Raw genomic sequence first — 24,975 nt, 5'->3', positions numbered from 1 at the left:
GTAGTTGAAGTGACAAAAAATGGCAAATTGGCTGTTTATTTTTTATTTTTTCCCTTAACGCTATTTGCCGTATGCCATTAATGGTGTTGAATGCTGCTGTCCAGGGTGATGATTGGTGCAGGGAGAGAGGCGTGATATTTAAACTTCCAGCGCTCCTCTCTCCCCTCCTCTTCCTGTTCGGCACCTGCACCGTGCAGCACCGTCCTCACCAGGCGCCTGTGATCCCCCCATCGGCATCCATCACCCTCCTGCACCCATCACCCTCCAGGTAGGTTAGGGTCAGTGAGGGATAGGCACCGTTAGGCAGGGATAGAAGGGAAAAGTTAGTTAGGAAAAAAATAAATAAAACTTTTATCTAAACTTAAAAGATAAATATCTCTGTAAAATGACAACGTCTTATGAAAAAATGGGAAAAGTTGTCTTTTTCAGAGATATTTATCTCACCCAGCATGGGTATGTGTAAAAATACATCCCAAAACACATTGCCCTACTTATTCTGAGTACGGCGATACCACATGTGTGACACTTTCTTGCAGCCTAGGTGCGCAAAGGGGCCCAAATTCCAATGAGTACTTTTAGGATTTCACAGGGCATTTTTTACGCATTTGGATTCCAAACTACTTCTCACGCTTTAGGTCCCCTAAAATGCCAGGGCAGTATAACTACCCCACAAGTGACTCCATTTTGGAAAGAAGACACCCCAAGGTATTTCATGAGGGGCATGGCAAGTTTATGTAAAATTTTATTTTTTGTCACAGTTTAGCGGAATATGAGACTTTATAAGAAAAAAATTAAAAATAAAAACATTTTCCGCTAACTTGTGACAAAAAATAAAAACTTCCATGAACTCACTATTCCCATCACCGAATATTTTATGGTGTCTACTTTCCGATATGGGGTCATTTGTGGGGTGTTTCTACTGTCTGGGCATTGTAGAACCTCAGGAAACATGACAGGTGCTCAGAAAGTCAAAGTGCGTTAATTAACTTTTTGCACCATAGTTTGTAAACGCTATGACTTTTACCCAAACCAATAAATATACACTTATTGCATATTTTTTTTATCAAAGACATGTAGAACAATACATTTAGAAAAATAAATATATAGTAATAGAGTTTTATTTGAAAAAACAGAAAGTGAAAAATTTCATTTTTTTGCTAAAATTTCAGTAAATTTTGATTAATATAAAAAAAAAGTTAAAATGTCAGCAGCAATGAAATACCACCAAATGAAAGCTCTATTAGTGAGAAGAAAAGGAGGTAAAATTAATTTGGATGGTAAGTTGTATGACCGAGCAATAAACCGTAAAAGTAGTGTAGTGCAGAATTGCAAAAAGTGGTCTGGCCATTAAGGGGATTTAAGCTAGGGGGGCTGAAGTGGCTAAGCTACTCAAAACTGATTTTATACACTTTGTTAACCCTTCCACAAGAATTAAAGAAAAATGGAGATGACATTTCTAAATTTCCCTTTTTTGGCAGATTTTCCATTTTTATCAATATTTATTACCCTTATTCTATAGTTCACAGAACACCCCACATGTGATTGTAAACTGATGTAAGGGCACACGGTATCATGGTAAACTGATGTAAGGAACACTATATGGTTTTTTGAAGGCAGGTTTTGCTGAACTGGTTTTTAGATGCCATGTCCCATTTTAAGCCCCCTGATGCACCCTTACAGTAGAAACTCCCAAAAAGTGACCCCATTTTGGAAAGTAGGGGATAATGATACAGTTTTATTTGCACTATTTTGGGGTACATATGATTTGAATTGCTCTATATTATGTTTTTTTGTGAGGGAAGGTAACAGAAAAATTGCTGTTTTGGCACAGTTTTACATTTTTTATTTTTACAACATTCTTCTGACAGGGTAGATCATGTGCTATTTTTATAGAGCAGGTCATTACTGACGCAATTACATCAAATATGTCTACTTTCTAAATCATATTAAAGCATTTTTGATAAAGAATAATGTTTTTGTGTCTCCATTTCTGAACACCATATTTATTTTTATTTTTCTACCAATGGTCCTGTGCAGGGCGTTTTTTTTGGTACCATTTTTGGGTACATATTATTTTTTTTTTTTATAATTCATCATTATACTTAAAGGGCTTCTGTCACCCCACTAAAGTGATTTTTTTTTTTTGGGCTAGTGAAATTAGTTATATTGCGATATATGACAATATAATTGTGTTACTTACTTTGATCCAGCAGTTTCTGCAAAAAACGAAGTTTTATAATATGTAAATTCGGTCTCTACCAGCAAGTAGGGCAGCTACTTGCTGGTAGCTGCTGCATAAATCCGCCCCCTCGTCGTGTTGATTGACAGGGCCAGCCGGGATCTCCTCCTCTGGCCAGCCCTGTCGGCATTTCAAAAATCGCGCGCCTCTGTTGATTCGGCGCAGGCGCTCTGAGATGAGGAGGCTCGTCTCCTCAGCACTCCCTCAGTGCGCCTGCGCCGATGACGTCTTCTATTTCGGTGATGTCATCGGTGCAGGCGCACTGAGGGAGTTCTGAGGAGACATGCCTCCTCATCTCAGAGCGCCTGCGCCGAATCAACACAGGCGCGCGATTTTTGAAATGCCGACAGGGCTGGCCGGAGGAGGAGATCCCGGCTGGCCCTGTCAATCAACACGACGAGGGGGCGGTTTTCTGCAGCAGCTACCAGCAAGTAGCCGCCCTACTTGCTGGTAGAGACTGAATTTACATATTATAAAACTTTGTTTTTTGCAGAAACTGCTGGATCAAAGTAAGTAACACAATTATATTGTCATATATCGCAATATAACTAATTTCACTAGCCCAAAAAAAAATATCACTTTAGTGGGGTGACAGAAGCCCTTTAATGGGGAAAGGTGACAAAAAAATGGGTAAATTTTTTGACAGTTTAAATTTATTTATGTTCCCAGCATTCACCTGAGAGTTCAGTTCATGTAATATTTTTATAGAGCTGGTTGTTATGGACATGGCGATACCTAATATGTATATTTTTTAAATTTATTTCACTTTAGAACAATAAAAGCAGTTTTGAAGCAAACAAAAGTGTCTCTACAGTCTTAGAACCATATTTTTATTTTCGTTTTTTACCAATTGTCTTAGGTAGGATCTCATTTTTTGCGGGATGAGGTGACAGTTTGATTGGTACTTTTTTGGGGTCATATGCTTTTTTGATCGCTTGTAGTGTTGAGCTCGAATATTTGAATTGAGAATTTTTTTCTCGAATATTGGAGCTTCGAGATTTTGCGAATATTTCGAATATAGTACTATATATTCGCGAAATCGAATATTCAATTTTTTTTTCATCTGAAAATATGATTTCTCCCTGCTTCTTGCTTGTGGGTCAATAAGCTATTGACCCACAAGCAACTTAAGAAGGGGGGAATCATGTTTTCATTTGGAAAATAAAATGACCAATATTCTAAAAAAACGATTACATAGCAATATAGCGAATATATTTGTTATTTAGAATTTTGGCATTATTTTTTTCTTATCTGTACAGTTGTTCGCATACTCCTCCCCGACAAGCGTCCCCGTCACCATGGGAACGCTTGTCGGTTAGAAAATACCATCGGATCTGAGTTTTCCCTGAGATCATGAAAGCTCAGATCCGATGGTATATTCTAACGCACAGGCGTTCCCATGGTTACGGGGACGCTTGTTGGGGAGCAGTATGCCAAAGTGGAATAACAGTGCACATAATTATAGTCTATATGTGTATTTTACGAATATTCGTAATATTGCTCTAATTTCATCTTTTAGAATATTCATAATATTCTAAAAGACGAAGTTAGAGCAATATTACGAAAATTCGTAAAATACACATATAGACTACAATTTATATAATATAGTGCTATAGACATTTTTTTAATAGTGTATATATTTTCCAAAACTGAAGTTCAGAAAAGGCAAACAAAAATTACACAAAAAAAAAAAGATTATAGCACTACATTAGCTAAATTACAATCTATATGTGTATTTTACTAATATTCTTAATATTGCTCTAACTTTGTCTTTTAGAATATTACGAATATTCTAAAAGACGAAGTTAGAGCAGTATTCGTAAAATACACATATTAGCCTAGCCATAGTCATAGGAACGTTGCCTTATACAGAAAAAAATAAATGCACGATTAATTTAATCGCATATTATTCACGATAAATGAAATAATTCTGAATATTTGATTTCGACTAATATAATATGAATATTCAATTGAATATTCGCGAAATATAGCGAAATCGAATATGGCACCTCCCGCTTATTACTAATCGCTTGGTGTTTTTTGATGTAAGGTGACAAAAATGGCTTTTTTTATACAGTTTTTATTTTTTACGGTGTTCACCTGAGGGGTTAGGTCATGTGATATTTTTATAGAGCTGGTTGTTACGGAGGCAGCGATAACTAATACAATAATAGCATATTTAAAACAAAAATAAATATGTTTTAGTGTCTCATGTTCTGAGAGCTATATATTTTTATTAATTTAATTAATTTATTTTTTATTTAGAGATTTTCTTATGTAGCAGCAAATTTTTTGTGGGATGAGGTGAAGGTTTTATTGGTATTATTGCAGCGTTTTGATGTCCGTCTGACGAAACTGAGCCAAACGGATCCGTCCTGACTTACAATATAAGTCAATAGGGACGGATCCATTTTCACTGACACGAAATGGTGCAATTGAAAACGGATCCGCCTCCCATTTACTTTCAATGTAAGTCAAAAGGGATCCGTTTGCATTATCATGAAAAAAATGCAAACAGATCCGTTCTGAATGGATACAAGCTTTTGCATTATAGGTGTGGATCTCATATTTTTTTGCCCAAAAACACTTTTCCTGATCTGCAAGTGTTAAATTCAAGTTTAATTTATACAGATTTCATATTCTGTTACCAAAAAAACACTTTTTTGGCAATCTACTAAATCTGGATTAGTCAGTGTGCAATTTAAGCTAGAAATACAGCCATCTTTTTGGGGGATTCTACAATTTTTCGGGCCTTGCAGCATCAGCACGTGTGAAATTACAGGCTTATATACTGCTGTCAAATTCAGTTATTAAACAAACACCCGTTTGGGCAAAAAAAGTTTATTTGGCAGCCTTTGTTGCATTTTTCATTGTGAGATACACCCGTTGTATATTCGGGTTATATTCAGATATTTGAAATACCACAATTTGGTGCACAAATCTATTTAACTGAGGCCTAGTCTGGTTCAAGGCGTGTGAGATACACCCTCTACATACTGTTGTTCTATTCTACTATTAATTATACACCCATTTAGGGAAAGATCCTAAATTCGAGAAATATGAGGAGAGCATCAAATAAGGGAGGTGGCCCCGGTCATGGTGCCGCTGGTGGAGCTCCTGTTGCAGGGAGAGGACAAGGTCGATATGTGCCAGCTACACGCACAAGTGAAAACCCTTCCTCAGGTGCGAGAAGGCGACAGAACCTGCAGCGGTATTTGGTCGGGCCTAATGCGGCTCTACGAATGGTGAGGCCTAAACACATACAGGTGATAGTAGATTAGGTTGCTGACAGTGGATCCAATTCCTTCACATTGTCTCCCACCCAGTCTCCTGCTGAAAGACCTCAGTTGGCACCTACAGCCCATGTTTATCAGTCTTTCACCTCACCCCCTTGCAAATCAGGCAAGCAGTCTGAGCCCCAAGTCATGCAGCAGTCTCTTCTGCTTTTGATGACTCTGTTAGCAGGGTTTCCAAGGGCCATCCACCTAGCCTTGCTCCAGAAGTGGAAGAGATTGAGTGCACCAATGCCCAACCACTTATCTTTCAAGATGAGTACATGGGAGGACCATTGCTGCACATCTCGGATGATGACGAAACACAGGTGCCAACTGCTTTTCCATACGGGAGCCATATCTCCGTATGACTGATGATAGAATCATACTTAGATTAGATCCAGGGTTTCTCCCTAAAATCGTATCCGATTTCCATGGTAAACCAGGAAATAATATTACCTTCCTTCTGTAACAATCCCTCTAACAGAGAATCCACCTTTCATTCCCTAGATGTTAGGCGTTCAGTTTTAAGGTATCTTGAGGTTACGAAATATTTCCTGAGATCAGATAATCTTTAGTCCTTTTCTCAGGTAAGAATATGGGTTTGAAATCCTCCAAGTCCTCTCTAGCTCGATGGATTAGCGACACCATCTCCCTTTGTTACGTGATCCAGGGCCTTCCCTGTCCCTCCAATTTAAAAGCCCACTCGACTAGAGCCATGTCTTCCTCTTAGGCTGAGGGGGCCGGGGCTTCTTTGGAGGACATTTACAAAGCTACTACGTGGTCCAGCATACATACCTTTATGAGACACTATAGACTCGACCTTTCTAGTAGCTCGGACCTGTCTTTTGGATGTAAAGTCCTTCAGGCAGTCGCTCCCCCCCAGTTCGCTAATTTTTTTATATCTCATTGTGGGCCGTCATGGTGATGAGGTGGAAAGCCAGAATTGGACTTACCAGTAATTCAGTTTCCACAAAATCACCACAACGGCACATATACACCCTACCCTAATTTTTTTTTCTTTTTGCTTTATGTTTCTGAGGTTATGAATTAATATCCTCTTGAGTTCTTTTTTCTATCCACCACCTTTTTTATGTCTCTGTAATTTTGGACACACTGGTGTTGGTGTGTTGGTGTGTGGGGGGGGGGGGGGATTTAAACCCTCTCTCTGTTCCTGCCCCTACAGAGGTCAGGGGTCAATCTCCTTGTGGGCCGTTGTGGTGATTTTGTGGAAACTGAATTGCCGGTAAGTCTAATTCCAGCTTTTTAGCGCATCCTGCACTAAATACCGTGCAATAGGCCGCTGCGGACAGTTAAATTATTTGTGCCACATCTCCTGTGTAAAGTGTGCGCATCCCTAAAATATCAGTGACATCCAGTGTACCTTTTTCCATAGACACTGCGAACAGTGACATTACCTGTGGTATCTGTCCTTTATAACATTTCCTAATCACGGATACCTTTGTAAATTTGTTTGTGCATACACTTCCAAATCCTACGCTACTGTACGTGTGACATACAGTATTTTCAAGCATATATCACATTTAAAATGAAGAAGGTGGGCAGTAAGGGATGGGGAAGTGGCCGTGATGCTGATGGTGCGAGCAGAGGCCCTGTCTCTGGGGGCGGAGAAACTGCATGCTGCCAGAGCACAAGAAAAACAATCATACACAATACTTAGCTTCATGTCCCAGTTTGTAGGAAGGCACAGGACACCACTCTTCAAGTCAGACCAGTGCGACCAGGTGGCCGGTTGGATTGCAGCAGATAATGCTTCCAGTCGGTTAAGCACCATCCTGTCTTCCACCAAGTCCAGTCTCAGTAGCCAGGAATTTGGTCAACACAATCCTCACCCTGATCCTCCTTCCTCCCACCATATTCAGTCTGGCCAAACAAGTGATCCCACACTCAGATATTCCGAGGACCTTGTTTCATCGCCATTACTTGATTTGGCCCTCTCACCAAGCACGCTTGAAGAGGGACATGAGATCTTGTGCCCTGATTCCCAACCTCTTGAGCATCCACAGTCACAAGAACATGACGGTGGGGAACGACAATTAGTGTTTAATGAGGTGGATATTGATGAGACACAGTTGCCAATGAGTCAACCGCAATTACTGTCTCAAGAGGTTGATAAAGAGGATGAGACACAATCATTGAGGTTGTGGTTGGGTCAACAAATCAGGAGGATGATAAGAGTGAGGAAGTGGAAGAGGAGATGGTGGACGATGAAGTCACTGACCCAATTTGGGAAGGTGGAAAGCCGAGCAAAGACAGCAGTACAGAGGGGGAGGGATCTGCAGCACCACAACAGGCTGGAAGTGTCACACACACAGAGGGTGGGGAAGTTACCACTTAACTCCACCCACACCACTGTCCCTGCCTACTTGTCTCGCAAGTCCTAGTGACAAGGGACAACTGGTCGACAAACCCTTTAGCTAGGAAAGTGCAGGGAAGACAAATAACACATGCAACAGGGAAGTCAAATAAGCCTCATTAATAACCAATAGAGCAGAAAGGTACCGGACGAGCAAACAGAGGATCATCAGAAGAAGCAAAGTCAAAACCAGGAGGGAACACCAAGAACAAAGGATGAGATGGATGGGAGATCGGAAGCCAAGCAGGAACAACAAACCAGGTAAGTATATCGCAGAAAGGACCTCAATAACAGGCAATCTGTGGCCAGCAGATTGCCTGTTTAAATAGGGAGCTGGTGGAGTTATGTGACGTGGCCAGCGTCACATGACTTCCGAGTTCTAATGCGGCTGAACGCCGAGTGAGCCGCTCACCGCTCAGCCTCTTTGTGGTTACCTTGGCAGCGGGCGACGCCAGGCACGCTGATGATGCGAGCGCGTCCCGACCGTCCCCCTTCCACACAGAGCGCATCGTGACAGGAAGAGGCAGAGGGGTGGCAAAAGGGAGAAGGCGGCCCACACCAAACAGGCCCAGATCTGTTCCACAGAGCACCCCCTTGCGTAAATCTCCCTTGCCAAGGGGTAGATATTCCGCAGCATGATTTTTTTTTGAGGCAAGTGCAGACGACAAAAGAATAGTACCGTAGTTTGCAACTTGTACCATACGAAAATGAGCCGGGGCGTGAACACTAGCAACCTCACCACCACCAGCATGATCCACCACACGGCATCCAAACACCGTAATAAGTGGGACAAACACCTGGGTCCACAATCTGTGTCTGCGGGTCACACCCCTGCCTCCTCTTCCCCTATGTTACGTGCTGGCCAATCCCCTGTCGAAGGTGCAGGACCGGATGCCTCCCGTCCTGAACCTGGATCTTCGCAAGCACCATCAGTGACAGCATCCACTTCCGTGTTCCAGCGCAGATCCAAATGTCCTTACCCCAGGCCTCTGAACACAAGCAAAAATACCCAGCCACCCACCTACAGGCTATAGTACTAAATGCCCAGCTTTCCAACTTACTGTCCCTGGAAATGTTGCCATTTAGGTTTGTGGACACCGAGGCCTTCCGCAGCCTGATGTCGGTGGCCGTCCGTCGTTACGCAGTCCCCAGCCGCCACTATTTTTCAAGGTGTGCCGTGGCCGCCTTACACCAACATGTGTCACGTAACATCACATGTGCCCTGACCAACGCAGTTACTGGGAAGGTCCACTTTACCACGGACACATGAACAAGTGCATTCGGCCAGGGACACTAAATTTCCCTGAAGGCACACTGGGTGAATGTTGTGGAGGCCGGGAGAGAGTCGTACCCTGGGATGGCACAGGTGCTACCGATGCCAAGGATTGCGGGCCCTACGTCAATCAGGGTTTCCGCCAGCACCTATGTTAGTAGCTCCAAACCCCAATTCCCCTCCTTTGCCTCCTCCTCCACTTCCACCTCCAATTTATCCGCATGCTGCACCAGTCCGTCATCAGTCAGTAGTTGGAAGCAGTGTAGCACTGCAGTGGGGAAGCAGCAACAGGCTGCGCTGAAGCTGATATGCTTAGGGGGCAAACAGCACACCGCCAAAGAGCTGTGGCAGGGGATAAGAGACCAGACTGAGCTGTGGCTCTCGCCACTCAACCTAGAACCAGGCATGGTTGTATCTGATAATGGCCGCAACTTGGTGGCGGCTTTGGAGCTCGGCAAGCTCAGTCAAATGCCATGCCTAGCCCACGTGTTCAACCTTGTGGTACAGAGGTTTCTCAAAACCTACCCCAATTTGCCTTAGCTATTTGTGAAGGTGTGCCGCATGTGTGCACATTTCCGCAAGTCATCGACAGCTTGCACGCCCTGGAACTCAACGTTCCACATGTTGGCCAGGCTTTGTGAGCAGCATAGGGCAATAGTGGAATAACAGCTGCAATATGGTCGTCGCCTTTCCAGTCAGCTTCCGCTCTTCACAAGCAAGGAGTGGGTGAAAATGTCTGTGAGGTTTTAAGAAACTTTGAGGAATCAACACAGATGGTGAGTGGCGATAACGCTATTATCAGCGTAACCATCCCACTTCTGTGTCTACTCTAACGCTCGCTGCTCACAATTAAGGCAGACGCTGTGCATATGGTAGAGGTGGAAATGGGGGATGACATTACACAGGGTGATAGCCAGACCACCTATAGTTTGTCTTCTCAGCGCAAATTTCCAGAGGAAAGCGGCTGAACATAAAGGCACTTTACATGTTTTCTTTATAATGTACTGAATACACTATATTCCCATGAACCCCTTCCACCACAAACAGAGGTATATGGTTGAATCTTCCTTTTCTCATCCTCCTTCTACACTTCCATATCAACACATGCTTATTTGTCGCATATAATGTTTTTCAGGATCAGCTCAGCTGCAGGCCTTCACATATAATTTTTTAAAGGGTCAGCTCACCAGCAGGCCCTCGCATATAATGTTTTACAGGGTCAGCTCACCAGCAGGCCCTCGCATATAATGTTTAACAGGGTCAGCTCACCAGCAGGCCCTTGCACATAATGTTTTACAGGGTCAGCTCACCAGCAGGCCCTCACCTAAAAATCTTTTACAGAGTCAGCTCTCTAGCTTATTTTTTCATTCCTATAGCCATATGAGGGCTTATTTTTTGTGTGACAAGATGCATTTTTTAACGGCACCATTTAATTTACTGTTTACTGGTATTGGAAAAGAGGAAAAAAATCTTTGTGGGGTTAAATTGAAAAAAAAAAAACACACTTCCATCAAGGTTTTTCGGGTTTTGACATCACAGAGTTCACGGTACACTAAAAATGACATGACTTTCTCATTCTACAACTCAATAAGACTCCAGCGATAGCAAACTTGTGTAGGTTTTTAATTTTGTTTACTACTAAAAAAAAAAAAATGAAAAAAATAAAACTTTTCTTTGCATCACGATTTTCTGACAGCCAAAACTTTTTTATATTTTGTTTTACAGAGCTGCATGAGAGCTTGTATTTGGCATAATTAACTGTAGGTTTTATTGGTACAACTATTAGCCCCATGGAGGGCTAGAACATGGGATATTTTGATCCCTCTCCATCCTAATAGAGATCTATTAGGTTGAATAGGATTTTTACACTTTCTTCACTTACAGGTGCCACAATCAGAGTTGATCGTGGCACCTGAGGGGTTAAATTGATGGGGTAATGAGATCACCGCTCTCTGTCAGTGAGGCTGGGTGCGGGCTGTATGATACAGCCACAACCCGCCATGTATGGAGCGGCCCACTCCATACATCCCCTGCACCACCGTGACATACCGGTACATCACGTGGCTTAAGGGGTTAAACAAGGTGGACACCCCAATAACAGTAGTATTAGACAGCTTATTCACCCCAATTTGAGACACCCCAATAATAGCAGAACTAGACAGCTTATTCACCCCAATTTGAGAATCAAGGCGTAATAGAATTGCTGATCTATTAAACAAGGTGGACACTGGTCAATAAGATAGCTCTGTGCCCTACACAGGGATTGCTGCAAACTGCGCTGTCTCCTATGGATCCCTTTAGCTTCAGATTACTGTCCCTGCACTGTCCCTGCAATCTCCCTATGCTCTCCCTACAGTGAGTACAAACTCTCACTACGATCTCCCTACACTGTCCCTGCACTCTCCCTATCCAAAATTCCACAACTAAAAGCTTTTAGCAACACTGTCCCTGGCACTTGTCACGTCTTTCTCTATGCTCAGGTCACAGTGAAATGGCGGAGATGAGGCTTTTAAAGGGCTGTGATATCAAAGGGGCTGGCTAGCTGCTGATTGGCTGTCTGCACTGCATTATTTGTGATCTCGCATTCCTGGGCTTCTTACCTTCACATTGTAACACATGTAGCTTGCTGCTATTTTAGGAAGAAAACGACTCGTTACTACTAAGCACAAGGAAATTCAGATTCATTGCAAATACAATTTTTCCTAAACGTCGGATTGAATTCCACTTCAGATGCTTCGCTGAACACTAATGATGATAATCATGTATTGGAAAGTACCTGGAAAGTGGATCAGGGTGATGATTAGATCACATTAGAGGAGGAGAGTGGTGGCCATGACAGCAATAAAGAGCAGAGGCAACGTGTGGCTAAAACATCCCAAAAAAAAACTGCCAGGGCCAGATCTACTACTATTATGGTCAGATAAAAAAAATTGTGATGCCCCTGATGCTAATGGCCAAGGCTCAAAATGCTCCAGACCTAGGATAAGCTTGTTTTCTGGTAGCTCTGTGGAGATATTTCCCATATAGGATTTTTTTCCTAGAGTGCCTGCAGACAAAACCACTGCCATGTGCAAGATCTGCAGGATGAAATAAGCCATGGGTGTTTAAGCATAGGCACCACAGCTCTACTGCAGAACATGAGGCAGCATCACCAGATCTACATTTCAGCAGCTAAACCACCTCCACCTGTAGTAAAGTGTATCTGTCATTGTGATCTTCAGTTACTGCTTCTCCTGCTTAGATGCCACGGACGTTCCTATGAGAGGGGCCAGGATATCAGTGAGACTGGCAACACGTGGTTTGATCTGACAGGTTTGTTGTGGATCAATTCGTGTCTGTGTTGTTTCTGGTGATGGCCACACCCCTTGCCTCAGGTGTTGCTAATGTGGTTATTTATCCTTCCTGAATTATTGTGGCTTCCCCCACCATGCTGTGCGATTTATAGCTTCAGTCTGGTTTTGTATTGCTGGTGTTCAGATCTCGGCGGAGTTCCTGTGCTTCAATTGCCTTTTGAAGTTAAGTGTCTTCTTCCTCTGTTGTTTATTGTTTGGGTTATCTTGTGTTGCTCTTTTCCCTTTCATTTGGGTTTAGGCCAAGGGAGACTCCTGTTCATTCTACCGTTTGGAGGAACAGGTTGTCTCTTGTCCTGACATTATTACCAGGATACTATAGGGTGAATTAGGACTTCAGGTTCCTGTGTATGAACTCAACTAACTCTGGGGTCAGTCACATATTTTCAGTTAGTCAGGACTTTGATTAGGGTTTCTCTAGGAGGTGACCAGCTCCTTTTCCCTAGTTTGCAGGCCTTTTCCCCTCACCCGTTTTCCTCCTACCTTCGGTGTGAGTTTCCCTCCCACACCGAAACGTGACATTAGATTACTCCCCCTAAACTCCATCGTCAGTCAACAATACTAAAATGTATGATTAGGGAACAACTATACGCACCAAGCTAAATGACCACCTGGCTAAGTCGCTGTCATTGCAGTTGCTGCGGTACTATTTAGTGGATGTCACTTCCTATAGGGAACTGACAGCATGGACTTAGCCTTGAAGGAAGATACCTAGCTGCATTAATTTCTCAAACTCCCTGGAATTCCACCTTGCATTTGCTAGAGTATCTGTATAAGCATGATAAACCAGGCAATGATTTTATCATGCATGAGACAACCACAAAATGAAGTGTTTGTTATTTTGAAGGTCAGGCAGTGGCAGCTCATTATAGACACATGTTGCATACTCTGGCCCTTCAAAAAGGCCACCAGTATTGTCAGTAGGGACAACAGAGGCATTAATGTCATCCTCCAGATATTTATATTGGAGCAGAGGCCCACACTGGTGCAACAAGGGATGGTGGAAGAACATCTTCCTCATCTTGCTACTTTGTAGCTGTTTGGGACCTGTACTAAGTCCCATGAAGGAGGAAGTGGATGTTGAGGAGGTACCACTGGAGGAGGAAGAGAAGCAGGAGGAGCAGGAATTGGTGGAGGACATGTCGGCTGCTGCTAATGATAACAATGACAATGACACTAACAATAATTGCAGCCGGAGGCAAAGTAATGACTACTGGATAGACATGACGTTAGACCCTCCCTGTCAAAGAAAATTGATTAATGTTTTCCTGATGCTGAAAGGGAGGTAATATTGCTGCAGCTTTTATCATGTAGACGCCTGCTGCTCATGTGCCCAACAAGGAGGCCCATCTCTGCCCCTCTTCCTGCCAAATCATCATCTTCCCTCTGCTATGACAAGTAGAAGAAGCTACTGGAGCAGCAGCAGCAGCCAGTTCAATTTGATGAACATTATCGAGCAGTATTTTCAAGTGCCATGCCAAGTTTATGTCATCATATACATAGGCACCACTTGAACAACCAGGTTCAGTCCTACCTGGGCTGCAATATTTCTCCAGCACACACTTGATTGGAACAGTGGCAGGAACTGATTTGCTATCAGTGTCCTGTCTTGTTCAGCCTCTAGTGTACTGTCAGAGAGGCTATTTAACTATACTCTACTTGTCCATGAGTTTCTACCTCCACAAAGTACTGCTGCTGCTCACACTGCCTTTGAGACATCTACTGACCTCACAGCTATAGTCCCCCATGATTGGCTGAAGGTAACTGCAAGGCATTATGGGCATCCTGCCAGGACAGTGTCATGTGATCCTCCTTCTTCATCTTCTTATTCTTCCTCTCGGCGGAGTTCCTAATATGTAAAATGGTGGCTGCCATATTGATTGATTTGTGTGGGATGAATCCCAAAAACATTGGGTTAGTTCAAAACTGAAGTTTTGGGGAATTCAGAATGAATTAGAATAATTTAGAATTGATTTGCTCACCTCTACTTTCTAATCCAATGAGGAGTGCAATTTGGATTACATTCATCTAGCTATTCGGGAAAGTTTTAAAAAAGGATGGGGAATACTGTCCGGAATTGAATGCAAGATCAGCAAATTCTTATTCGGCTGCACTGAATTCATCCAATTATTATTTCTTTGACTGTGGCAAGTGACTCCTTAGGAAACTACTACATTAATTCATGATATCTGTATGACTCTCTGTTCATCTTCTCTTTTTCTGCAGTTACAGTATTTTTCGCCCTATAAGACGCACCGGCCCATAAGACGCACCTAGGTTTTTGAGGAGGAAAATAAGAAAAAATATATTTTGAACCAATAAGTGTGCTTTTGGTGGCTTTTGAACTAATTGTGGTCTGTGGATGGTGCACTGTTATGGGGGCTCTATGGATGGCGAACTGTTATGGGGGATCTGTGGGTGACACACTGTTATGGGGGATCTGTGGGTGACACTTATGGGGGATCTGTATTTGACACTTATGGGGGATCTGTGGGTGACACTTATAGGGGATCTGTGGGTGACACTTATGGGGGATTTGTATTTGACACTTATGGGGGATCTGTGGGTGGCTTTTAATGGGGTCTCTGGATGGCACTGTTATGGGGATCTGTGTATGACCGGGTAATGGGGGGGATCTGTAGATGACACATATATAGCATCTTATGCTATGTGTCATCCACCAATTCCCTCCATAACAGTGTCCCTGTAGTGAATGACCCTCAATACAAGGGCTGGGGGCCGGCATCTGCATTTATAATGACAGCGGGGCCCGTGCAGTGACTGTATTCTACTACACGGGCCCCGCTCACTGTATAATCGTATCTGTATTCTGTAATAGTTAATTGTGTATATACCGGTAATCGCATAATCAGCGCTACTTACAACTACAAGCAGCTCGGTAGGTAGCATAGATGAGGGAGGAGGCAGGCTTTGGAGGACGGGCGCTGGCAGCGTGAGTCACTACGTCATGCACCCACGCCGCCTGCTTCATTCATAAAGTGGGCGGCGCAGGCGCGTGACGTAGTGAGTGACGCGCCGCCCGCCCGTCCTCCCGTCCTGCCTCCTCCCTTCTCTCTGCTACATACCGAGCGCTTGTAGTTGTAAGTAGCACTGATTATGCGATTGCCGGTATATACACAATTAACTATTACAGAATACAGATACGATTATCCAGTGAGCGGGGCCCGTGTAGTAGAATACAGTCACTGCACGGGCCCCGTAGTCATTATAAATGCAGATGCCGGCCCCCAGCCCCTCCTCCCTCACAGCTGATACACCTGCCGCGCGGCATCGCGGCGGGTGTATCATTGAAAATACTGCAAAATCACCAGCATTCGCCCCATAAGACGCACTGCTATTTTTCCCCCACTTTTGGGGGGGGGAAGTGCGTCTTATAGGGTGAAAAATACGGTACATCTTAGTGTCTTCAGTTCTTACCTGCTGAGAAAACCAAGAAGGCAGCCCTGGTGCGGAACTCCCCGTCTTCAGTCAAGAAATGCCCGGGGTTAAACTCTTCTGGAGTCTCCCACTGAGATGGGTCCATCAGGACGGAGGTGAGGAAGGGGATCACGGTTGTTCCCTGATAACAGGAAAGCACATGTGTTATCTAATTGTATCTCAGTTATGACGATTGCAGTTTACAGATGATTTCCCCATTTTCCACCATTAGTCAAGTATTACAAGTGAACTAAATGACTCTATGCAGCTAGAATACAGCTCAGCTCATATTATCCCAGTGATTAAATGGTTATACCATCTCAGAAAGTGACTGTCATTAGTTTTGGGCCCGAATATTTGAATCACGAATATTAATCGCAAATATCGGCATTTTGAGAATTTGCAAATATTTAGAATATAGTGGATTTGAATATTGCCCCTGCCGCTCATCACTACTAACTGTCATATGGAATAAACCACCACTCATCCTACAAGTTAAGTGGCCGCATTACAGGTTTAGACCTTCAGCTGATTCAAAGTTCCTCCCTGCAGGTGATCAGGGTTACCACAGCGCATGCCATTCACTAAGGGCAATTTTTCACATCTTACTTTTTTTAGAGACTTTTTTAATACTTGTTTTCAAGATGTTTGCTGAAGGTCTATGGGAAATATGAAGCACAGGCCACACAAGCGTTTGTTTTACACCTGCCATTTTTATTCATTAGGTGGTGTTTTTTCCTTTTTTTTTTTTTGTTAATGTAGCATGCTGCAGCTTTTTATTTATTTATTTATTATTTTTTTTATCAGATGTTTTGTCAACACCTGTTTATGGGGGAAATTGCCATCAAGAAAACATTAGTGGTAAAATATATGGGGGTGATTTACTAAGACTTCCCCCCCCCCCCCCGTTCTTAGATTTCCCCCAATTCTTCCGTACAATTCTACAAATTTTTGATGAAGTCCAGAACTTGTTATAAATTACAAAACATCTACGGCAGTCCGTGAGCCTGACAAAAAAAACACTACAGCCCCTGCTTCCTGGCGTAAATGTTAGTAAATTTGTTGGGGACCCTGTGCTGCCCAACTGTCGAGCACAAAGTAAAACATTCTGTGTAACAAAATTTTGACGTACAGCCGGTAAAAAAAGGACTTGGAACTTTTCTTAAAGACTAAAATAGTCACAAGTGACCCAGACCAGGTGCAAAAAGAAATGACAGTAAAAATGCCAGAAAAAAACACAAATGTGGGGAATCATAAATATATCATTAACACAAGAGCCAAATTCATGTGTGTAAAAGACCCTAAGGCCAGACACACACAAGTGAGTTGAATGCGATAAACTCTCAGCGCGTGTCAGTGTGAGGTCCCATTCTTGGCTCAGCTCCTCTGACAGGATTGTACAGCATTATACAGTACTTTAAACCTTAGAGTGCTGAAATCTATTGTATTACGCGGACACAGTTAACGACACATCTCAGACAGCCAACGACACATCTCGCACAGCCAACGACACATCTCACACAGCCAACGACACATCTCAGGCAGCCAACGACACATCTCACACAGCCAATGACACATCTCAGGCAGCCAACGACACATCTCACACAGCCAACGACACATCTCAGGCAGCCAACGACACATCTGAGGCAGCCAACAACATATCTCACGCAGCCAACGACACATCTCAGGCAGCCAACGACACATCTCAGGCAGCCAACAACATATCTCACGCAGCCAACAACACATCTCACACAGCCAACGACATATCTCGTACAACCAACAACATATCTCGTACAGCCAACGACACATCTCAGACAGCCAACGACACATCTCATACAGCCAACGACACATCTCATACAACAAACGACATATCTCATACAGCCAACGACACATCTCATACAGCCAACGACACATCTCATACAACCAACGACACATGTCAGGCAGCCGATGACTCATTTCACACAATCAATGATACATATCAGACAGCTAACAACTCATTTAACACAGCTGATGACTAGAGAAGAGCGAATTGAAGTTGACAAAGTGGAATTCAATCCGAATTTCTGATAAAAATTTGATTTTCGCCGAATCTGAATTTCCTCATGCTTCGTGGTAACAATACGCATTTTTTTCCTACAATGGCTGCTGCACGTGTGAGGACATGGAGCAATGACCTCTGGGAATGCGGGATTGCTCATAATGCCATGCATGCAGCCAATCAGCAGCCATACCTGTGATGTCACAGCCCTATAAATAGCGTCAGCTATCTTGAATTCTGCCATTTTCAGTGTACTTAGTGCAGGGAGAGACGTCATCAGGTGCTAGGGACAGTGTTAGAAAATACTTCATTGTAATAATAAAATGATTTACAAGTTTAGATAAAGATTAGTCAAGGTGTAGGGAAAGGATAGGGAGGAATCATTCCACAGCATTTTTGTAGAACAGGGTTCAGTAGGGGAGGTTACAGCCTAGGTAATAGGAACAATCCTATTACACCTTGCTGCACTGACTGTGGATCCAAACTGCCATTATACAGCTCTGTAATTCCAGCAAACCGTTCTTGTTATTGGGGAGCAAGTGCTGTGTGATACCGCCATTAACAGGGTTTATTAGAAGGAAATATTTCTACGTCTTATTTGCCCTTGTGCGGTGCAGTTATATGTTCTAAAGCATTTTTTGCCTTGTATTAGTGGGAAAAAAGGGCTTATTAGCCGTTGTGTGGTGAATAGAGATGAGCGAATCAAAGCTGACGAAGTGGAATTTCAGGAAAAATTTGATTCACACCGAATGTCAATTTTCTCGCGCTTCGTTGTAACAATCAAATTTGTTTCCTAAAATGGCTGCTGCACGTGTGAGGACATGGAGAAAGGAACTCTGGGAAGGAGGGATCACCCACAATGCCATGCATGCAGCCAATCAGCAGCCAGCCATCCCTGTGATGTCACTATAAGTAGCACCAGCCATCTTGGATTCTGCCATTTTCCAGTGTACTTAGTGCAGGGAGAGACAGCAGGCGCTAGGGACAGTGTTAGAAAAAACTTCATTGTGTTAAAAATACTATTTATAAGTGCAGGGCAAGATTATTTAAGGTGTAGGGAAAGGATAGAAAGGAATCATTCAACAGCATTTATGTAGAACAGGGTCTAGTAGGGGAGGTTACAGCCTGGGGAACAGGAACAATCCTATTACACCTTGCCGCACTGACTGGGGATCCAAATTGCCATTATGCAGCTCTGTAATTCCAGCAAACGTTCTTATTGGGGTGCAAGTGCTGTGTGACACAGGCATTAACAGGGGTTATTATAAGGAAATATTTATACATCTCATTTGCCCTTGTGTGGTGCAGTTATATGTTCTAAAGCATTTTTTTTTTTGCTTTTATTAGTGGGAATAAAAGGGCTTATTAGCAGTTGTGTGGTGAAATGCTAAAATTACAGCCCTTTTTTTCATGTATTAGTGCCAAAAGAAAAATATACTTGCCGGTCAGCTGTGCAGTTATATGATTGAAAGACTTTTGTGGCGTGTATTACTGTAAAAAGAAAAAATATATTTGCCGCTTAGCGCTGCAGTTATATGTCCGAAATCACTTTTTGATGTGTGTTACTGGCACAAAAAAGTATTTTCTGTTTTGTGGTAAAGTGAGAAAATTGCAGACTTTTTGGGGATGTTTTTTAATTTCCGTTTTATTTATTTGATCTAACAGTATGTCAGACAGAGAAGTGCCAGGCCCTGCACAGGCGAGTGGCAGAGGCCTAAATGTTTCTAGCGCAGGCACAGGTCGCAGCAGAGTAAGGGGGCGTGGCAGCAGGGGTCGCAGCGAGAGGCCTGAGCTCCCGGTGTCATCTAGCGGTCGTGTCTTGACCAGCAACCCAGCGGTTCTTGAATGGTTTACTCGAACTTCGACTTCGTCACAAGCGACATCAGACACCTCCAGCCAAGAGTCGGTGGGTTCTTCAGACACAACCCTTAGTTGGCATGGCTCGGGAGCAGGCCCTATGCCCTCACTTGTCTTCAACCTGCCTCTGTCCTTTTCTGTTCTCTCAGCCAGATAACTACTGTATTCTGTGGGATCAGCTCCACTATACAGTGAGGACAAGCTGCTAGAGGACAGTCAGCAGCTACTGGCAAGCCAAGATGTGGAGGAGACATCTGCTGCTTCCTTCACTAGGCCGGCAAGTAGAGATGAGGAGAGTCGCATTGGAGCTTGTGTTGCGAGCGGTCAGACTCCTGACCCAGAGACTATTGAGGAGGACATCAGTGACGTACAGACAGTAGTCATTGATGATGTAGCTGATCGCACTTGGGAGCCGGGTGAATTAGGGGCTTCATCATCATAGAGAGAAGAGTGTGGCAGTTTGTCCGCGAAGCAGCGGCGGAGCCAGCAAGCCGCTAGCTTGGCCGGGAGTCAGCAGGGTGTCAGCAGTGGGAGGTCGGTAGCCAAACATGACCAGGGTAGACCACCCGCTTTGCCGGAGCCTACCTGCCTGAAAAGTAGTGGTTCACGGGTTCACAGAAGCAGCGGCGGTAGCAGTCATTCAGTGCATAGACTTGGAGATAAAATCACCTATTCGGCTGTGTGGCAGTGTTTTTTTAATTTGCCGGAGGTGGTAAAAATGGCCATATGTAGAATTTGTGGGCAGAAGGTGAAGCGTGGCCAAGGTGCCAATGTTGGCGCCACGGCCCTGCATCAACATATGCAGCGTCACCATAAAGTGGCCTGGGAGAGCCGTGGCTCAGATGTGGTGTTCCAGCTGGCCGGAGCAAACGCTGCATCACCCAGTGGCACGCACCCGGTTTCAGGCAGTCAAGGCTCCACCACCTCAGCCAAAGGGAGCTGTCTGTCCTTCCCATCATCTGCTGCTCCTCCTACTCCTCGTCAGTCATTCCGTCAGCAATCAATCACCAAAGCGATTGCCAAGAGACAACAGTATGTGTGCACTCATCCAACGGCGCAGAAGCTTAATGTGTTCCTGTCCACAGTTGCTGGTGCTGCAGTCCCTCCCTTTCCAAGTGGTGCATTCTGCACCTTTCAGAGAACTGATGGCTTGTGCTGAGCCGAGGTGGAGAGTCCCAAGCTGTCATTTCTTTGCCAAAAAGGCAGTACCAGCCCTGCACACACATGTAGAACAGAAGGTGGTCCAGTCAAGACTCCACCACCTCAGCCGAAGGGAGCTGTCTGTCCTTTCCATTATCTACCGGTCCTGATGCTCATGCTACTCGTCCTCCTACTCCTCGTCACTAATTCCATCAGCAATCGATCTCCAAAGCGATTGCCAAGAGAAAACAGTATTTGTGCACTCATTCAACGGAGCAGAAGCTGAACTTGCTCCTGTCCAAGTTGCTGGTGTTGCAGTCCCTCTCTTTCCAAGTTGTGTATTTTGCACCTTTCAGAAAACTGATGGCTTGTGCTGAGCCGAGGAGGAGAGTCACAAGCCGTCATTTATTTGCCAAAAAGGCAGTACCAGCCCTGCACACACATGTAGAACAGAAGGTGGGCCAGTCAAGACTCCACCACCTCAGCCAAAGGGAGCTGTCTGTCCTTTCCATTATTTACCGGTCCTGATGCTCATGCTACTCGTCCTCCTACTCCTCGTCACTAATTCCATCAGCAATCGATCTCCAAAGCGATTGCCAAGAGAAAACAGTATTCGTGCACTCATTCAACGGAGCAGAAGCTGAACCTGCTCCTGTCCAAGTTGCTGGTGTTGCAGTCCCTCCCTTTCCAAGTGGTGCACCTTTCAGAGCACTGATGGCTTGTGCCAAGCCGAGGTGGAGAGTCCCAAGCCGTCATTTCTTTGCCAAAAAGGCAGCTCTGCACACACATGTAGAACAGAAGGTGGGCCAGTCCTTGAGAATTTTCGGTGTCTGCCAAAGTGCACGGCAGCACCGACATGTGGAGCTGTAACTACGATCAGGGACAATACATGTCCTTTACGGCCCACTGGGTGAATGTGGTTCTTGCACAGCCACATCAGCAACTTGGCCAGGTGATGCTGCTTCCGCCTCCACATTCTACCACAGTTCGTCCTGCGACAATGTCCGCCTCTGCCTCCTCATTCTCCACCGTGTGCTCAGCTTCCACTGCAGACACAATTCACAGTGCCCCTTCAGCATACCACATGTGCAGGGAACGCGGTGTCATGCAGTTCTGCACCTCGTTTGCCTGGGCGAATGGAGTCACACAGGGGAGGAACTGCTCTGTGTCCTTCATCAAGAAATCGAATCCTGGCTTTCTCCTCTACAACTGAAAATCAGAACCATTGTATCTGACATCGGGATGAACATGGTGTCAGTGCTGCGTCAAGGAGGGCTGAGCCCTGCGCCCTGCATGGTATGCATGTTCAATCTCGTTGTCAAGCATTTTATGATGTCTTCCACCCATCTGCAAGACATCCTAAACATGGCCAGGAAACTTTGCATGCAATTCAGCCACTCGTACACCGCAAAACACACCCTTCTTGAGCTGCAGCAGCAGAACGGCATCCCCCAACATAGGCTGATATGCAATGTTTCCACCCGTTGGAATTCCACCCTCCATATCGTGGACCGACTATACGAACAGAGAAAGGCCATAAATGATTTCTTGATGATCCAAGCGGACAGGAGAACTCCCCTGTGTAATTTCAATGTCAGCCAGTGGCAGCTCATGCTTGATGCCTGCCGTTTGCTTAGGCTTTTTGAGGAGGCCATGTTATTTGTCAGTCACCAGGACTACGGGATGAACAATGTCATTCCACTGCTTCATGTCCTGGAACAGATGCTGGTAAATCAGTATGGTCAGGGGACTGGAGACGTGGCGCCTAGATCTCACGGCCACATGAGCCCTTTGGGGGCTGAACTGGAGGAGGAGGACATTGGAGCACCAGCAATGTCCAGCAAAATTGGAATTTTTTCTACACAGCTGACAGAAGAGGAGGAGCAGGTGCAGCCAGAGTAGCTACAGGGCAATGAGGAAGGTAGGGCAGAGGACCCAGACTCACCGTGGCAGTATGCAGTTGAGATTGAGGCAGGGAGTCCCTCCGAGTCACTTGCACAAATGGCCCGATGCATGCTCACTTGCTTGCGTACTGACAGTCGAATTGTCACCATTCCACAGAGGGATGACTTCTGGCTCTACACCTTGTTGGACCCTCACTACCGGTCCAAAATGTTGGCCTTTTTTACACCTGAGAGGGAGGACAAACTGAACTACTATAGGGACATCCTATGTAGTGAGTTGGCCGATACCTGTCTGCACCATCATCCATTCTCTCGCAGGTCTAACTGGGCGGGGCCCTCTACACTCACTTTCCTCTGCCATGGCTGCTGTGGCAGGGTGGGGGGTAGGAGCAGTTCCAGCTCCATCAGCAGCAACTTGAGTCTAGAGTCGCTGATGAGCAGATTTCTTCACCTGTCTAGTGAAGAAACTACTCACCAGAAGCAGCAGCAGCTAGACCTGGAGCAGGACCTGAACCAGCAGGTGGTGGCATACATGAACAGTACCCTGCAACCCCACATTGAAGATCCGCTGGACTACCAAACTGGATTTGTAGCTGCAACTAGGGATGAGCGAACCCGAACTGTATAGTTCGGGTTCGTACCGAATTTTGGGGTGTCCGTGACACGGACCCGAACCCGGACATTTTCGTAAAAGTCCGGGTTCGGGTTCGGTGTTCGTCGCTTTCTTGGCGCTTTTGTGACGCTTTCTTGGCGCTTTTTGAAAGGCTGCAAAGCAGCCAATCAACAAGCGTCATACTACTTGCCCCAAGAGGCCATCACAGCCATGCCTACTATTGGCATGGCTGTGATTGGCCAGAGCACCATGTGACCCAGCCTCTATTTAAGCTGGAGTCACATAGCGCCGCCCGTCACTCTGCTCTGATTAGCGTAGGGAGAGGTTGCGGGTGCGACAGTAGGGCGAGATTAGGCAGATTAACTCCTCCAAAGGACTTGATTATTGATCGATCTGCAGCTGTGGGTCATTGAGCTGCTGATACTCAATTGCTCACTGTTTTTAGGCTGCCCAGACCGTTTGTCAGTCACTTTTTTCTGGGGTGATCGGCGGCCATTTTGTGTCTTGTGGTGCGCCAGCACAAGCTGCGACCAAGTGCATTTAACCCTCAATGGTGTGGTTGTTTTTTGGCTAAAGCCTACATCAGGGTGAAGCTGTCACACCAAGTGCATTTAACCAGCAATAGTCTGTTTATTTTTTGGCCATATACTACATCAGGGGCAAGCTGCGCCCGTCACCAAGTGCATTTAACCCTCAGTAGTGTGGTTGGTCAAGCTGTGACACCAAGTGCATTTAACCAGCAATAGTCTGTTCATTTTTTGGCCATATACTACATCAGGGGCAAGCTGCGCCCGTCACCAAGTGCATTTAACCCTCAGTAGTGTGGTTGGTCAAGCTATCACACCAAGTGCATTTAACCAGCAATAGTCTGTTCATTTTTTGGCCATATACTACATCAGGGGCAAGCTGCGCCTGTCACCAAGTGCATTTAACCAGCAATAGTGTGGTTATTTTTTGGCCATATCCCAGTCTAATTCTGTCACTAAATCCATACCGGTCACCCAGCGCCTAAATACTAGGCCTCAAATTTATATCCCGCTAAATCTCTCGTTACCGCTGTACTGTTGTGGCTGGGCAAGTTATTTAGAGTCCGTCAAAGCACATTTTTTGTTCTGGGTTGAAATACAATTCCCAATTTAGCAATTTCATAATTTAGTGGTTCCTGCTATATCAGAGCTATTTGAAATCTATCCCTAAAAGGGTATATAATATTCAAGGTGCACATAGGGTCATTCAGAATAACTTCACACACACGCTACTGTGCATTTCCAAGTCTAATTCTGTTAGTAAATCCATACCGGTCACCCAGCGCCTAAATACTAGGCCTCAAATTTATATTCAGCTGAATTTGAATACAATACATTGGGCCAAATAATATTTTTGTTGTTGTGGTGAACCATAACAATGAGGAAAACATCTAGTAAGGGACGCGGACGTGGACATGGTCGTGGTGGTGTTAGTGGACCCTCTGGTG

The 24,975-nt window shown here is 44.6% G+C and overlaps 1 protein-coding gene across 3 annotated transcripts in view; it reads right to left on the bottom strand.

The window, feature by feature from the left end:
- The window catches only part of LOC122939424 (cytochrome P450 2C29-like), a 298,684-nt gene that overhangs the window by 4,609 nt on the left and 269,100 nt on the right, over positions 1-24,975 (bottom strand). For all 3 annotated transcript variants that reach the window (XM_044295488.1, XM_044295489.1, XM_044295490.1), the window contains one exon: positions 15,950-16,091. In XM_044295488.1, coding sequence (XP_044151423.1) covers positions 15,950-16,091 — 142 coding nt within the window. The remainder of the gene's footprint in view (positions 1-15,949; positions 16,092-24,975) is intronic.

The sequence above is a fragment of the Bufo gargarizans genome, chromosome 5 (assembly GCF_014858855.1).
Source record: "Bufo gargarizans isolate SCDJY-AF-19 chromosome 5, ASM1485885v1, whole genome shotgun sequence".
Taxonomy (NCBI): Eukaryota; Metazoa; Chordata; class Amphibia; order Anura; family Bufonidae; genus Bufo; species Bufo gargarizans.
The sequence above is the reverse complement of the archived record's forward strand: the minus strand, read 5'-3'. Positions and strand labels throughout refer to the sequence as shown.